This window comes from Nannobrachium achirus, assembly GCF_963921795.1.
Source record: "Nannobrachium achirus genome assembly, chromosome: 4".
In the NCBI taxonomy this organism is placed as follows: Eukaryota; Metazoa; Chordata; class Actinopteri; order Myctophiformes; family Myctophidae; genus Nannobrachium; species Nannobrachium achirus.
In genome coordinates, this window is record NC_137813.1 from 1579798 (window position 1) to 1597333 (window position 17536).

General features: G+C 42.7%; 1 protein-coding gene across 1 annotated transcript in view; it reads left to right on the forward strand.

The window, feature by feature from the left end:
* Positions 1 to 2250: 2250 nt before the first annotated feature.
* Positions 2251 to 17536, forward strand: part of hoxb9a (homeobox B9a) — a gene marked incomplete at both ends in the record, with an annotated part of 17626 nt that continues 2340 nt past the window's right edge. The window contains one exon of the mRNA XM_080724836.1: positions 2251 to 3049. Within this exon, the coding sequence (XP_080580962.1) occupies positions 2251 to 3049 (799 nt within the window). The remainder of the gene's footprint in view (positions 3050 to 17536) is intronic.

A 17536-nucleotide genomic window follows, 5' to 3' on the forward strand; every position in this document is an offset into this window, starting at 1 on the left:
ATTGCATAACAGAGACGTTATGATCTCTATGATGGAGACATAAACATAACAAGTTAATCCTCCAGAACCAGCGCTCCTCTCCGGCGCTTTGAGCGATGAGCGCCTCAGCCTGAATCCCTCAGAATGCGTCTCTGATCCCCTGTCAAGATCAACTCTACACCCTGGACTACAAGAGCAGGCCCAGAGTCAGTCAGTCAGTCAGTCAGTCAGTCAGTCAGTCATAGAGTCCGTCCAACTTCTCATCTTTTAGCCACAATAAATCTAGTGTATTCCATTCCATTCTGATTCAACCCACAGTGAAAAGGTACAGCGGTAACAGAGGCCCAGTATAACCTCCACATGCACCACATCCCCAGACGCAACGCGCTGCTGTCCAGATGCTGCTAAACAGAACAAATCCTCACATCTCGTCCAATAAAAAATCTTTCAAACCCCAATCATAACTCGTCCTTTAGCGTTAATTACAGGCCGTCCAATTAACACACAAAGTAGCGTCACAAAAACAGTCCCATTCCGACTGCAGTCTCCCCGCTCCTCTCAAGTCCCATAACAGAATGGATGCTAGCGGCTTGATCTTGGTATAGCGGTCCACCTAACGGAGGCTGCATAGATGGATGGAGGGGTCCCCGGGCATGGAGGCTTGTGGTTCCCGGTCCCTGCGCTCTCTCCGGTCCTTGGGCTTTGTTTACTTTGGGTGTGTGGCTGCGAAGTGAGCGCGGAGAGGCTGGAATGCCGAGGAGGAGAGGAGAGGCTGCGCGCGTTTACAGCCGCGCGCTGCCACGGGCCATATATCAGGCCTATAAAACCAAAGCAGCCCTGATGTACTATTTTATTATGGTATTAAAACACAACCCCGGAAAAAAAAGAGAAGTTGTTGTAGTTTTTTTGTGCCGTAAAGACAAGAGGCCACGAGGCCGCGCGGGGCCGCGCGCCGCCCGTTTTTAGAGCGGTTCTCGTTAACACGAAATGACCGTTAATGTGTCAATAAAAACATGGAGGTTGGCTGCACCGGGAAGGCCCTGCGTGCGTGCGGGAGGGCACGGAAAATACCCATGTATGTGTGCGTATGTGAGTGTGTGTGTGTGTGTGTGTGTGTGTGTGTGTGTGTGTGTGTGTGTGTGTGTGTGTGTGTGTGTGTGTGTGTGTGTGTGTGTGTGTGTGTGTGTGTGTGTGTGTGTGTGTGTGTGTGTCTGTCTGTCCAATGTGCACAACAGAACGCTGAACGCACATAGCCTACGTTTAAAGTTGATTTAAACACATAATATAGAATAGCTCATGTTTTAAGCACTACTCTATAGATGCTCTCCTACTAATGGCGTTTTAAACACGGCTGCATCCTTGATGTAAAGATGGATGGGATAGTTGTGGAGATCTATAAAACACTTAATTAATGATAGATCTGTATATCTATAAAAACACTTAATGTGTCTCTTCTCTTCTCCATGGCGCGCTCACAGAGGCGCGTCAGTGCAATCTATCCTATCCTATCCTATCTGTTCCATTCTTCTCTCCGTGAAATATAAAATAATGTCGCCGACACTTGTTATTTGTCGCCCATTGTCTCCGATGTGCAATCCTCCTCCCCGCGCGTTAATGTCGCGCGCGGGGAGCGGATGCATAATTTACATGTTTATATATTTTCCACGCGGCCCACAGAGACAGCAGCGCGCCAACACGTACAATATATGGATGGAAGCTGCTGCTCATTTTGCATATTGCATAAACAAGACAATTTATTTGGGAGAGAGAGAGAGAGAGAGAGAGAGAGAGAGAGAGAGAGAGAGAGAGAGAGAGAGAGAGAGAGAGAGAGAGGGGGGGGGGGGGGTGAAGGGGGGGGGAGGGGTCAGATCAGTGATTTACGCATCATTGACGCTTTATCAGGCTGGTAGAAAAAGTCCAGCCAATCAGTTTGCCGCTCGCGCACAGACCCAACAAACCCCGCGCGCAATACGACGTACTTTGTTTCAACGAGCGACGACTTGGAAAAGGAAGGAACGAACGACCCGTAAGAAAAAAAGAAAAAGAGAAAGAGAGAGAGACAGAGAGAGAGAGAGAGAGAGAGAGAGAGAGAGAGAGAGAGAAGAACGACAAGCGGGACGCACCGAGCGAGGAAGAGAGAGAGAGAGATAAAGAAATAAAGAAAGAGAAATAACAATAAAAAGAAAAAGAAAAAGAAAAGTGCGTGCTGTGCGCGCAGCTCAGTGATGTTGTGCGTGTTTTCCGTCCAGTAGAATCAGAGAATGTTCCAGAATGTCCATTTCTGGAACTTTGAGCAACTACTACGTGGACTCCATCATAAGTCACGACAGCGATGATCTCTCCAGCGCTTCCCCGGGCAGCCGCTTCCCCGGCCCGGGATCAGGCATCCCGTACGGTGGGGGAAGCTCCGGAGCTGCCGCTGCCGCTGCGGCGGCCGGGGCTTCCTCCTCCGCGGGGAGACACAGCAGCTCCGTGGAACACCCGCCTCACCCGGCAGACTCCTACCCGTCGTGTAGCTTCCAGCCCAAGCCGCCGGTGTTCTCGTCGTCGTGGAGCCCGTTCAGCCCGCACCACCACGCCGCCAACGGCCTGCCGGCGGCGGTCTACCACCCGTACATCCCCGCGGCGCAGCACGCCGCGGACACCCGCGGATACCTGCGCTCCTGGCTGGACTGCGGCGCTCCGGCGCCCCGCGGGGCGGGAGGAGGAGGCTCCGAGTCGGTGGTACCGGTGGTGCCGGTGCCCTCGGTGCCCGGCGGCGGCGGCCCCGGCCCGGCCGGCCAGGCGGGCCAGCAGGGAGCCGCGGTGACCGGCGGCCAGGTGAAGCTGGAGCCGCTGCTCGGACACCTCGGCGGAGCGGAGATCCCCGTCCCCAAGCACCAGCACGACGCCGCCTCCGCCGGGACCACGTACATCCTGGAGTCAGCCCGGGACTACCACCACCACCACCACCATCACCATCACCTCCACCCGCACCTCCCCGCCGGCCTGCCGCAGGGCTTCGGGGACGCCGACAAGGACATCTGCGGCGACGGCGGCGGCAGCGACGAGAAAGACGCTCCGGATCAAAGTAAGTGATTAAAAAGCGTCGGGGCAGAGGAAGGAAGCGGAGCTTGTAAAAGTCTTTTAATGTCGCCATAAAATGAAACACAACGGAACAAAGGCTCGTCCATCTGTCTGTCTATCACTCTAGTAGTCTATATTCACTATTAGAGGCTTTTAACGGGGTTTAACAGCAATACGCCTGAACTGTTGGTTCTGGAGTTATGGATGCATGCACAGAACGGGCTAAAACCTAAAAACACTCACTTTTAATGTATCTCTGAAGACTCATCTGAGGCACTAATGTAACCACTGTGTTATGTGTAGAGTCTATCAGGGTTAAATTGACACTGCACTGTGATATCACATCTACAGCTATATATTGTTCAGATGTAGGTTTAAAGTTTAAAACTTTAAACTTAGTTTGGTTCACATTCACGTGGCACTTCGCTCAACTGACATACGTGGACAGTTTATTGTATCCACAACAAAAGAGACAAGCGAGCCTTTAAAGCAATAATAGTCCTATAAGGCTTTTTGTGAATTTACTTTGTTGTTGTAGGAATTTATGAGTCAATTATATATATATATAATATATATGATGTATGATATATATATATATATATATATATATATATATATGTATGATATATATGATGATATATGAATATATGAGTCAATTATTATCTTTGACTTCTTATTTTGGGGGATCAAGTTGACGGCTGATTGAATATTCTTGAGGTTCCTGTGTGTGTGTGTGTGTGTGTGTGTGTGTGTGTGTGTGTGTGTGTGTGTGTGTGTGTGTGTGTGTGTGTGTGTGTGTGTGTGTGTGTGTGTGTGTGTGTGTGTGTGTGTGTGTGTGTGTGTGGGGGGGGGGTGGGGTGGGGGGGGGGGGGGTGTTATGTATGCATAACTTCAGTCATAACTGTGAGAATATGATCCATTTCCAACACATACTGTATGCAGGCCAATACAAATACTTTAAGTGGTCGACATTGAGTTATTAATTTGTCTCAAAGTCAAGTCAGCCAACATGAATTTGAGTTTGGGGGATATCATCATTTACATCAACAATTACTGCTAGTCAAGTTATATATATATATATATATATATATATATATATATATATATATATATATATATATATATATATATATATATATATATATATATATAATACATTTTTATATCAGTTTTATCTTGATGATAAAACTGCACGTATACAGACTGCAAGGGCAGCAGTTGAGCATCCAGTGATAATAAAGCTTTATCAGATATGGATATAATAGCTTTATCAGGGACCCTTCTTTTGTATTCATTATATTTAGAACTCTAACGTTGTGGAACCCCTGCCTTTTGACCACACATCCATGCAAGGGCAGCAATACTGATACAAACAAGAGTTTAGAACAATTAACTTCAACAAAGCATCGTATATTATATGCACACAGTGTTCATTTGAACCAGGGTGTGCAAAAGAAAAAATAGCAAATGTGCACACTATGGGGTAACATTAAAATACATTATTTCATTATAAGCATGTTTTGTCTTCATTATAATATAATGTAGCTTTCCATTGCTTTATTCCTCACTGATATTCTGATGTGGGAACATTTTATTAGTTTATATATTACAGTGAGCTGTAGGCCTACCGGTCTGGGAACAATGTATTTGACCATAAACCAATATCCTGTAGTGATCTTTATATATTGTAGGTTACTGATCTGGGAACGGTTTATATCCCGTTTATATGACTCATATTCTCCCAGTGAGGTGTAGGCTATGTGCTGGTCTGGGAACAGTTTATAAATGATATCATATTCAGTGAGGTGTAGGCTATGTGCTGGTCTAGGAACAGTTTATAAATGATATCATATTCAGTGAGGTGTAGGCTATGTGCTGGTCTGGGAACAGTTTATAAATGATATCATATTCAGTGAGGTGTAGGCTATGTGCTGGTCTAGGAACAGTTTATAAATGATATCATATTCAGTGAGGTGTAGGCTATATGCTGGTCTAGGAACAGTTTATAAATGATATCATATTCAGTGAGGTGTAGGATATATGCTGGTCTAGGAACAGTTTATAAATGATATCATATTCAGTGAGGTGTAGGCTATATGCTGGTCTAGGAACAGTTTATAAATGATATCCATATTCAGTGAGGTGTAGGCTATATGCTGGTCTAGGAACAGTTTATAAATGATATCATATTCAGTGAGGTGTAGGCTATGTGCTGGTCTAGGAACAGTTTATAAATGATATCATATTCAGTGAGGTGTAGGCTATGTGCTGGTCTAGGAACAGTTTATAAATGATATCATATTCAGTGAGGTGTAGGCTATATGCTGGTCTAGGAACAGTTTATAAATGATATCATATTCAGTGAGGTGTAGGCTATGTGCTGGTCTGGGAACAGTTTATAAATGATATCATATTCAGTGAGGTGTAGGCTATGTGCTGGTCTAGGAACAGTTTATAAATGATATCATATTCAGTGAGGTGTAGGCTATATGCTGGTCTGAACAGTTTATAAATGATATCATATTCAGTGAGGTGTAGGCTATGTGCTGGTCTAGGAACGGTTTATAAATGATATCCATATTCAGTGAGGTGTAGGCTATATGCTGGTCTAGGAACAGTTTATAAATGATATCATATTCAGTGAGGTGTAGGCTATGTGCTGGTCTAGGAACAGTTTATAAATGATATCATATTCAGTGAGGTGTAGGCTATATGCTGGTCTAGGAACAGTTTATAAATGATATCATATTCAGTGAGGTGTAGGCTATGTGCTGGTCTAGGAACAGTTTATAAATGATATCATATTCAGTGAGGTGTAGGCTATGTGCTGGTCTAGGAACAGTTTATAAATGATATCATATTCAGTGAGGTGTAGGCTATATGCTGGTCTAGGAACAGTTTATAAATGATATCATATTCAGTGAGGTGTAGGCTATATGCTGGTCTAGGAACAGTTTATAAATGATATCATATTCAGTGAGGTGTAGGCTATATGCTGGTCTAGGAACAGTTTATAAATGATATCATATTCAGTGAGGTGTAGGCTATGTGCTGGTCTAGGAACAGTTTATAAATGATATCATATTCAGTGAGGTGTAGGCTATATGCTGGTCTAGGAACAGTTTATAAATGATATCATATTCAGTGAGGTGTAGGCTATATGCTGGTCTAGGAACAGTTTATAAATGATATCATATTCAGTGAGGTGTAGGCTATATGCTGGTCTGAACAGTTTATAAATGATATCATATTCAGTGAGGTGTAGGCTATATGCTGGTCTGAACAGTTTATAAATGATATCATATTCAGTGAGGTGTAGGCTATATGCTGGTCTGGGAACAGTTTATAAATGATATCATATTCAGTGAGGTGTAGGCTATATGCTGGTCTAGGAACAGTTTATAAATGATATCATATTCAGTGAGGTGTAGGCTATGTGCTGGTCTAGGAACAGTTTATAAATGATATCATATTCAGTGAGGTGTAGGCTATGTGCTGGTCTAGGAACAGTTTATAAATGATATCATATTCAGTGAGGTGTAGGCTATGTGCTGGTCTAGGAACAGTTTATAAATGATATCATATTCAGTGAGGTGTAGGCTATATGCTGGTCTAGGAACAGTTTATAAATGATATCATATTCAGTGAGGTGTAGGCTATATGCTGGTCTAGGAACAGTTTATAAATGATATCATATTCAGTGAGGTGTAGGCTATATGCTGGTCTAGGAACAGTTTATAAATGATATCATATTCAGTGAGGTGTAGGCTATATGCTGGTCTAGGAACAGTTTATAAATGATATCATATTCAGTGAGGTGTAGGCTATGTGCTGGTCTGAACAGTTTATAAATGATATCATATTCAGTGAGGTGTAGGCTATATGCTGGTCTGAACAGTTTATAAATGATATCATATTCAGTGAGGTGTAGGCTATATGCTGGTCTAGGAACAGTTTATAAATGATATCATATTCAGTGAGGTGTAGGCTATATGCTGGTCTAGGAACAGTTTATAAATGATATCATATTCAGTGAGGTGTAGGCTATATGCTGGTCTAGGAACAGTTTATAAATGATATCATATTCAGTGAGGTGTAGGCTATATGCTGGTCTAGGAACAGTTTATAAATGATATCATATTCAGTGAGGTGTAGGCTATATGCTGGTCTAGGAACAGTTTATAAATGATATCATATTCAGTGAGGTGTAGGCTATGTGCTGGTCTAGGAACAGTTTATAAATGATATCATATTCAGTGAGGTGTAGGATATATGCTGGTCTAGGAACAGTTTATAAATGATATCATATTCAGTGAGGTGTAGGCTATATGCTGGTCTAGGAACAGTTTATAAATGATATCATATTCAGTGAGGTGTAGGCTATGTGCTGGTCTAGGAACAGTTTATAAATGATATCATATTCAGTGAGGTGTAGGCTATATGCTGGTCTGAACAGTTTATAAATGATATCATATTCAGTGAGGTGTAGGCTATGTGCTGGTCTAGGAACAGTTTATAAATGATATCATATTCAGTGAGGTGTAGGCTATATGCTGGTCTAGGAACAGTTTATAAATGATATCATATTCAGTGAGGTGTAGGCTATATGCTGGTCTAGGAACAGTTTATAAATGATATCATATGCAGTGAGGTGTAGGCTATGTGCTGGTCTAGGAACAGTTTATAAATGATATCATATTCAGTGAGGTGTAGGCTATATGCTGGTCTGAACAGTTTATAAATGATATCATATTCAGTGAGGTGTAGGCTATGTGCTGGTCTAGGAACAGTTTATAAATGATATCATATTCAGTGAGGTGTAGGCTATATGCTGGTCTAGGAACAGTTTATAAATGATATCATATTCAGTGAGGTGTAGGCTATATGCTGGTCTAGGAACAGTTTATAAATGATATCATATTCAGTGAGGTGTAGGCTATATGCTGGTCTAGGAACAGTTTATAAATGATATCATATTCAGTGAGGTGTAGGCTATATGCTGGTCTGAACAGTTTATAAATGATATCATATTCAGTGAGGTGTAGGCTATATGCTGGTCTAGGAACAGTTTATAAATGATATCATATTCAGTGAGGTGTAGGCTATATGCTGGTCTAGGAACAGTTTATAAATGATATCATATTCAGTGAGGTGTAGGCTATATGCTGGTCTAGGAACAGTTTATAAATGATATCATATTCAGTGAGGTGTAGGCTATATGCTGGTCTAGGAACAGTTTATAAATGATATCATATTCAGTGAGGTGTAGGCTATATGCTGGTCTAGGAACAGTTTATAAATGATATCATATTCAGTGAGGTGTAGGCTATATGCTGGTCTAGGAACAGTTTATAAATGATATCATATTCAGTGAGGTGTAGGATATATGCTGGTCTAGGAACAGTTTATAAATGATATCATATTCAGTGAGGTGTAGGCTATATGCTGGTCTGAACAGTTTATAAATGATATCATATTCAGTGAGGTGTAGGCTATGTGCTGGTCTAGGAACAGTTTATAAATGATATCCATATTCAGTGAGGTGTAGGCTATATGCTGGTCTAGGAACAGTTTATAAATGATATCATATTCAGTGAGGTGTAGGCTATGTGCTGGTCTAGGAACAGTTTATAAATGATATCATATTCAGTGAGGTGTAGGCTATATGCTGGTCTAGGAACAGTTTATAAATGATATCATATTCAGTGAGGTGTAGGCTATATGCTGGTCTAGGAACAGTTTATAAATGATATCATATTCAGTGAGGTGTAGGCTATATGCTGGTCTAGGAACAGTTTATAAATGATATCATATTCAGTGAGGTGTAGGCTATATGCTGGTCTAGGAACAGTTTATAAATGATATCATATTCAGTGAGGTGTAGGCTATATGCTGGTCTAGGAACAGTTTATAAATGATATCATATTCAGTGAGGTGTAGGCTATGTGCTGGTCTAGGAACAGTTTATAAATGATATCATATTCAGTGAGGTGTAGGCTATATGCTGGTCTAGGAACAGTTTATAAATGATATCATATTCAGTGAGGTGTAGGCTATATGCTGGTCTAGAACAGTTTATAAATGATATCCATATGCAGTGAGGTGTAGGCTATATGCTGGTCTAGGAACGGTTTATAAATGATATCATATTCAGTGAGGTGTAGGCTATATGCTGGTCTGAACAGTTTATAAATGATATCATATTCAGTGAGGTGTAGGCTATGTGCTGGTCTAGGAACAGTTTATAAATGATATCCATATTCAGTGAGGTGTAGGCTATATGCTGGTCTAGGAACAGTTTATAAATGATATCATATTCAGTGAGGTGTAGGCTATATGCTGGTCTGAACAGTTTATAAATGATATCCATATGCAGTGAGGTGTAGGCTATATGCTGGTCTAGGAACGGTTTATAAATGATATCATATTCAGTGAGGTGTAGGCTATATGCTGGTCTGAACAGTTTATAAATGATATCATATTCAGTGAGGTGTAGGCTATATGCTGGTCTGAACAGTTTATAAATGATATCCATATTCAGTGAGGTGTAGGCTATATGCTGGTCTAGGAACAGTTTATAAATGATATCATATTCAGTGAGGTGTAGGCTATGTGCTGGTCTAGGAACAGTTTATAAATGATATCATATTCAGTGAGGTGTAGGCTATATGCTGGTCTAGGAACAGTTTATAAATGATATCATATTCAGTGAGGTGTAGGCTATATGCTGGTCTAGGAACAGTTTATAAATGATATCATATTCAGTGAGGTGTAGGCTATATGCTGGTCTAGGAACAGTTTATAAATGATATCATATTCAGTGAGGTGTAGGCTATGTGCTGGTCTAGGAACAGTTTATAAATGATATCATATTCAGTGAGGTGTAGGCTATATGCTGGTCTAGGAACAGTTTATAAATGATATCATATTCAGTGAGGTGTAGGCTATATGCTGGTCTAGGAACAGTTTATAAATGATATCATATTCAGTGAGGTGTAGGCTATATGCTGGTCTGAACAGTTTATAAATGATATCATATTCAGTGAGGTGTAGGCTATATGCTGGTCTGAACAGTTTATAAATGATATCATATTCAGTGAGGTGTAGGCTATATGCTGGTCTGAACAGTTTATAAATGATATCCATATGCAGTGAGGTGTAGGCTATGTGCTGGTCTAGGAACGGTTCGGCTCATGGCGTCATAATTGATAGCTGCTGCTCTAAATGAATGGTGCAATTAAGGAGGTGTGTGTGTGTGTGTGTGTGTGTGTGTGTGTGTGTGTGTGTGTGTGTGTGTGTGTGTGTGTGTGTGTGTGTGTGTGTGTGTGTGTGTGTGTGTGTGTGTTGTGTAAGTGGCTCCGTAGTGTTAGTTAATGTTTAAGCTCTGGACATTTTGAATTACATGCGTGACACTTTATAGAGGCAGCGGCGTTGTTTATCGCTTTCATCAAAAAACTACACAATATACTTAGAGAGAGAGAGAGAGAGAGAGCTAAGGGTATTGCAGTGATTGGATATTGTGGTGTGTGTGTGTGTGTGTGTGTGTGTGTGTGTGTGTGTGTGTGTGTGTGTGTGTGTGTGTGTGTGTGTGTGTGTGTGTGTGTTTGTGTGTGTTTGCATGCTCTGATGAGAGAATGAATTGGACCTGAAACAAACCTTTTAGGTCAGAGTTAGTAAGTGAAGGTCTGAGCATTTTAAAGTGAATAATATCTACAGTTTTTTCTTGGGCATTTCTTTTCTTTTACATTGATATTCACAAGGCAACAAAGATTAATCAAAGTACCAAAAGCAAGTGTTATAATTAACATTTCTTGGACATTTGCTGTTCTTTTAGCATTGATATTCACAAGGCAAGGCCAAAAAAAAAGATGAATCAAAGTAAAAAGAAAGTGTTCTAATTAACAATAAGTCACAGTTTTAGGCTCCATGGTGGAACATCTTCGGCTCGTCTCTCCGACCTTCCAGTCCGCTGGCTGTCTAATAATAAAAAAATCATAAACTCCGCTTCGCGGGGACGATCAATCACTGCCCCGCGAGCCTCCGCGCCACAAAGCAAGCTAGATTAGTTCTCAATAGACCAGACGCTCATAATTCACCAGCCACTATATTTACTGCACGGCCCCGCCCGGCCTGGCGAGGCGAGGCGGGCGGGACGGGATGATGCACCGTAAAGACTTATATTCCTGCTGTTGGGAAAGGAAAAAAGCGCTCTTTATATTAATATAACAGGAGAGGGAGATTCCTACCCGCCCTGGCGGAGAGGAGACGTAGATTAGGATGAAATGGAAAGAGGAAGATTATAAATAATAAATGATGATAATAAACTGATTACATTCTGTTTCTTTTATCTCACATCTTCTGGGCTCTTCTGCTGCCAAACAGAGCCAGGAATGTAGGTCAGAGAGAGAGAGAGAGAGAGAGAGAGAGAGAGAGAGAGAGAGAGAGAGAGAGAGAGAGAGAGAGAGAGAGAGAGAGAGGAAGTCTCTCCACCCAGCATGAATCCAACCTTCTTTTTTTTTCAACCTGGCTTTGCCATATAACAGTCCTGAGTATTTTTCTCACACATCTGCAATAATAACATGTGTAATAACATGTGTAATAACATGTGTAACAACGCCTGGATTTACGTTAAATCAGACAGTTTGCCGGCATGTTGCAGGCTCACGGGTGTGTGGGCCTATGATTCTCAGAATTACAAATACATAAATGTACGCATGGGGGGATTTGCACTCAATAGTGTTTCTCTATTAGTATTAGTATTAGACCAATAATATATAGAAAACCATTTACAACAGATCAGAAAATGGGCTAACATGAAAGTTAGATTGCAGTTGTTTAGGGTTTTATATAAAGTGTTTTACTGAATAGGTGCTTGGTCTATACGTTCTTTTTCTTGTAGACTACTATTTCTATTCTATGCATTTAATGTATTGATGTATTACCTTGCTTATTGTAAGTCGCTCTGGATTAAGAGCGTCTGCTAAATGCCTAAATTGTAAATTGTGAAAATGACAGGAATATTCATTATTTTTTCACCTTATTGCAGTGACTGTGAGAAGATCGATGCATGTAGGCCTCATCGTTTAGCTTGGAGACGGTTTGCGAGTCGCCCTCGCTTCGGAATAAATATTGAACAAACTATGACATCATAAGGTCTATCGATGACGTGCTATATGAACGCAGAAAACGTGGTGTTCTCGCAGAGTTAAAATACTTTAATCACTACTTTATGAATAAACAACATCTAATATATCATGGTGTCTTGTTGACGAGCAGAGCAGAGCTGTGTTTGGCCGCTGCTCCGTGCAGAGCTGTAATGAACGCTGTATTTCCAGCAGGTCTTGAGTTATTAAAGAGGAGAAGGCTTTACATTCAGACTGGAAACTCTTAACATCCATGAATGTTCTGAACAACCTCAGGTCAGCGCGTCGAGGCTGCGTTTCTCTCCTCATTAAAGCCGAGGAATAAATCTGAAAACGTTTTTCTTTCCTTCTTTCTTTCTCTCTCTCTTTCTTTTTTTCTTCTTTCCAAAGTCGCTCCAGAAGTCGGAATTTTTAGGGAGGCGTTGTGACAAGTTAGATCTATCTGTCTGTGAGCTGTGTGCGCGTGTGCGCGCGCGTGTGTCACATTAGTTTACTGACACTAAAATCTCTCTCTCTCACGCGCGCACTCTCTCTCTCCACACACACACACACACACACACACACACACACACACACACACACACACACACACACACACACACACACACAGCCTTATTACAACATATGAACAGGCCATAGATCATAAGCGCGGGCCCGGTTCTGGATGGAGCTCATTCATGTGAGCCCGGGTTGAGTTATGACCCTGGCCGGCTCTCAAGCGTCGCGGCCCGGCTAGGCTACACCGTGTAGCCCAGCCCGGCTCCCCGCCCCGGAATAACGGATCGCACCGGGAAAGATCACCATAAATCCAGCCTGGAGGCTGCTTCATCTTACAGCCCGGCCCATGCGTCAGCACCTTTCCTCTTGTGTGAGTGCCGTGCGTAATTGCGTGCGTAAAAGCGCGCGCGCGCGCGTGTGTGTGTGTGTGTGTGTGTGTGTGTGTGTGTGTGTGTGTGTGTGTGTGTGTGTGTGTGTGTGTGTGTGTGTGTGTGTGTGCGCGCGTGCGCGTGTGCGTGTGCGTGTGTGTGTGTGTCTGTGTGTGTTCAGACATTTGGAGGTTAGGTTTATAGGGGTTGTTGGAGTTATGCCTGATTTTATAATTAGTTGCAAAATATCAGATCTACGTGCTTATGACACATCACAGTACAGCGAGCTGTGAGCTTACAGATCTGCTATATTTTCGACTTTATATTTAAGATTAAAATCGGGGAGAAACAATTGCATTCTTGAAATCGCCATCGTCCTAAAAATGTTGGTGTCCTCACAACTCTATAGCAATGCGACGTGTGTGTATGCGCGCGTGTACGTGCGACGTGCTCGTGTGTTTTTATTTTTTATTGCCGTCCCGTCGCGCCCTTGTGCCAGAAAGCTAGCAACGAGTCTGACCGCAACACCTCGACAAAATGAACGCGCATTGATTTGGACCTGAGGGGCTGAGTTTCTCTCCGTGGGGGCTTGATTGATTGATTGATTGATTGATTGAAGACTTTATTAGAAGTTTGCATAGGAAAAGGTACAGTTTCATGACGGTACAGTACTACAGTTCACTGGTACAAGGTCTACTAAAAGGAGATCCATGAAAAGACTACGCTTATTTCCACAGGAAACCATTGAAGTATCTCATATAACATTGAATGACAGACAGATAGAACACAGTAATATGCAGATATGTAAAGAAAAACAAAAAAGAAAACAGTAAGTCTAAACCAGGGGTGTTAAACTCATTTTGGGTTGAGGGCCACATTGGTCAAAAGGTGACTTGAGCTGGGCCGCAGCCAGCGCACGAGCACACACATCCAGCTAAGTGCCATTAAGTGTGCATATATATATATATATATATATATATATATATATATATATATATATAATAAACATATGTGTGTATATAAACATATGCATATACATATGCACACACACACACACACACACACACACACACACACACACACACACACACACACACACACACACACACACACACACACACAGTGAACATTTTCAAACAATTTTCCAAACTATTACACTCAGTGTGAATGGCTGTTATACCAGCATTGTTTTTCAGTCTGTTGGCAGTCAGTTCTATAACTACAGTACTTATGAACAATAGCTAATTTGTGCAATTTGAAGTGAAAGAGATTACCTTTTTAACATTCCAGCATTTACATAAGCAGTTTCTGTTAGCTAATGGGTGGCTATCTGTAGTTATGGTTGCTAATGTGTGGCTATTGTTCTGAGGTTTCAGCTATGATCACCTGAGACTCCAGAGTTTCAGCTTGTATAGTTACACTTGTATTATGCAGGCCTACTTTGCTTGGCCAATAAAATCACATTTTATTACTAATCTGAATGGTAGTGTATGTTACAATATAACAATTGAGATGATTGTGTTTAGTTTTCCTGCTCTTCTATTGAGACAATTAGATTGTGTCAAAGGTGTTTACACACACACACACACACACACACACACACACACACACACACACACACACACATATATATATATATATATACATAAGATTTGTAAAGTTATACGTATATAGTGATCAGTGTGAATAGGCCTTTACACAACTCAATTTGAAGTTATACATATTCTTTTCTACTCATGCACCATGTGTGTGCATGCTGTTCACTTTCAAACAAAAAAATCCGCTTGGAAATCCGTTCAGGCATTCATGAGATAGAAGCCATTATGTTTTCTTCAAATGTGGTGTGGTATGGGGGTTAAACATGCAATTTCGCGATTGCGATCATGCCTACTACATTTTTGGAGGTCCAAAAAATATTTTTGAAAAAAAAAAAAAAAAAAAAAATGTTTTTTTTTTTTTTTTTTTTTTTTTTTTTTTTCAAAGATGGCCGCCGGGGGTCCGTCGCGGGCCGCATTGGACCTCTTCGCGGGCCGCAAAATGCCCGCGAAATGGCAGTTTGACACCCCTGGTCTAAACAAACAGTATACAAAGAAGGGGCAGGGGAGGGTAGGGTTGGGCTAGGTTCGTTTTTTTTTACCAGTTGCGAACGGCTGCTGCCTGTAAGTGGTTTTTCAGGGCAATTTTAAAGGATGCTAGTGATCCACACTCCTTTATGGACTTCGGTAAGGCTTTCCACATTTTGGTGGTATAGCAGAAAAACGAGTTTGACCCCTTGGCGGGTGTGTGGGTGCTCCGTGGGGGCGGTGTGTGTGGGGTGCTCCGTGGGGGCGGTTGTGTGTGGGTGCTCCGTGGGGGCGGTGTGTGTGGGTGCTCCGTGGGGGCGTGTGTGTGGGTGCTCCGTGGGGGCGGGGTGTGTGGGTGCTCCGTGGGGGCGGGTGTGTGTGGGTGCTCCGTGGGGGCGGTGTGTGGGTGCTCCGTGGGGGCGGTGTGTGTGGGTGCTCCGTGGGGGCGGTGTGTGTGGGTGCTCCGTGGGGGCGGTGTGTGGGTGCTCCGTGGGGGCGGTGTGTGGGTGCTCCGTGGGGGCGGTGTGTGGGTGCTCCGTGGGGGCGGTGTGTGTGGGTGCTCCGTGGGGGCGGTGTGTGTGGGTGCTCCGTGGGGGGCGGTGTGTGTGGGTGCTCCGTGGGGCGGTGTGTGGGTGCTCCGTGGGGGGCGGTGTGTGGGTGCTCCGTGGGGGCGGTGTGTGTGGGTGCTCCGTGGGGGCGGTGTGTGTGGGTGCTCCGTGGGGGCGGGGTGTGTCGGTGCGCCGGGGCCGACAGAGCGGCACACAGCGGCCGCCAAGCACACACACAAATCCCCTCTGTGTGTCTGCGGGCCGCCGGCCAGAGTCAACGGAATTACACTTCAACCTCCTCACGCGGCCACTAAGTTATTACCTCTGAAGTTTATTAACTTATAACGCGGGGCCAACAACCCCCCATTAATTGCCGTATTGCTTTTGCTGGCTGGGAATGGAAGGCTGGGAGACTGGGGGCAGCCTGGATAGGCCTATACTTCAGAGTAACACATATAAAAACTAGACCAGGTCAACCTGGTTGTGCCAGACCCCCTGTCTGTCATCATCATTTATGACATCATGCCTTTTGTAGGCATGTCATCATCATGTCATCATCATATATACCCTTTATATAGAAAACCCGGACAGACCGACATTTGCTTATGTAGGCCTACCCATTTCATGGGTCTGGCAAATACTTTGTTTTACAAGTAAAAGGCCTATATTCAAAATGGACCACCATGCAGATATGCAAAGGTTTAAATGTAATTTATTTTGGATTTTATTTAGATTGGTTCCAGGTTCATTTGTTGATCTTGCGTCCTATAATAGTTTATATACTTTCACCTTACAGATTATATAGGCCTATTTTGAGCGGTGGTAAACCGCTCCATAGAGTGGCTGTGCGTGTGTCTGTAGCCTTTTTCCTTAGCGTATTGCCATAGCAAAACTGTGTGTGTGTAGCATAGCTTGTACATCCTAGACTTAAATCCTAGTCTGAAGACGTTATGCAAGCACGACCACCGCTCACTTCCCATTGGGTGTGATTTTTTTGATAGTATATTGTTTAAACTGATGGTATAGTTTCTTGTTTCATGATCCCTATAGGCCTATAGTCTCTGCATTCTATGATCCTATAGTTTACTGAGACGCTACGCTGTCTCTCTGCATTCTATGATCCTATAGTTTACTGAGACGCTACGCTGTCTCTCTGCGTTCTATGATCCTATAGTTTACTGAGACGCTACGCTGTCTCTCTGCGTTCTATGATCCTATAGTTTACTGAGACGCTAAGCTGTCTCTCTGCGTTCTATGATCCTATAGTTTACTGAGGACACTACGCTGTCTCTCTGCATTCTATGATCCTATAGTTTACTGAGACACTACACTGTCTCTCTGCATTCTATGATCCTATAGTTTACTGAGACACTACGCTGTCTCTCTGCGTTCTATGATCCTATAGTTTACTGAGACGCTATACGCTGTCTCTCTGCGTTCTATGATCCTATAGTTTACTGAGACGCTACGCTGTCTCTCTGCGTTCTATGATCCTATAGTTTACTGAGACGCTATACGCTGTCTCTCTGCATTCTATGATCCTATAGTTTACTGAGACACTACGCTTGTCTCTCTGCATTCTGTGCATGTGTTTACCTTGTTTATTGTAAGCAACTCAGGATAAAATGACTATGTTGTAAATTGTAAAATAAGTGTGATATAAAGTAAGTATCGGCATAATCAAAATATACTAACTTCAAACAACCTATATAACCTCAAATAACTGTACTGAAGCATGAGATTTGCTGCTGAGAAGTAGTGGAATAGAAGGACAAAGTATTGGAGAAATGTACATAAACTACTCAATAAAGTAAAAAGAAAGTAGCCTGGAGTTAAATGTTCACAGTGGTGCCATTAATTGCCATATTGCT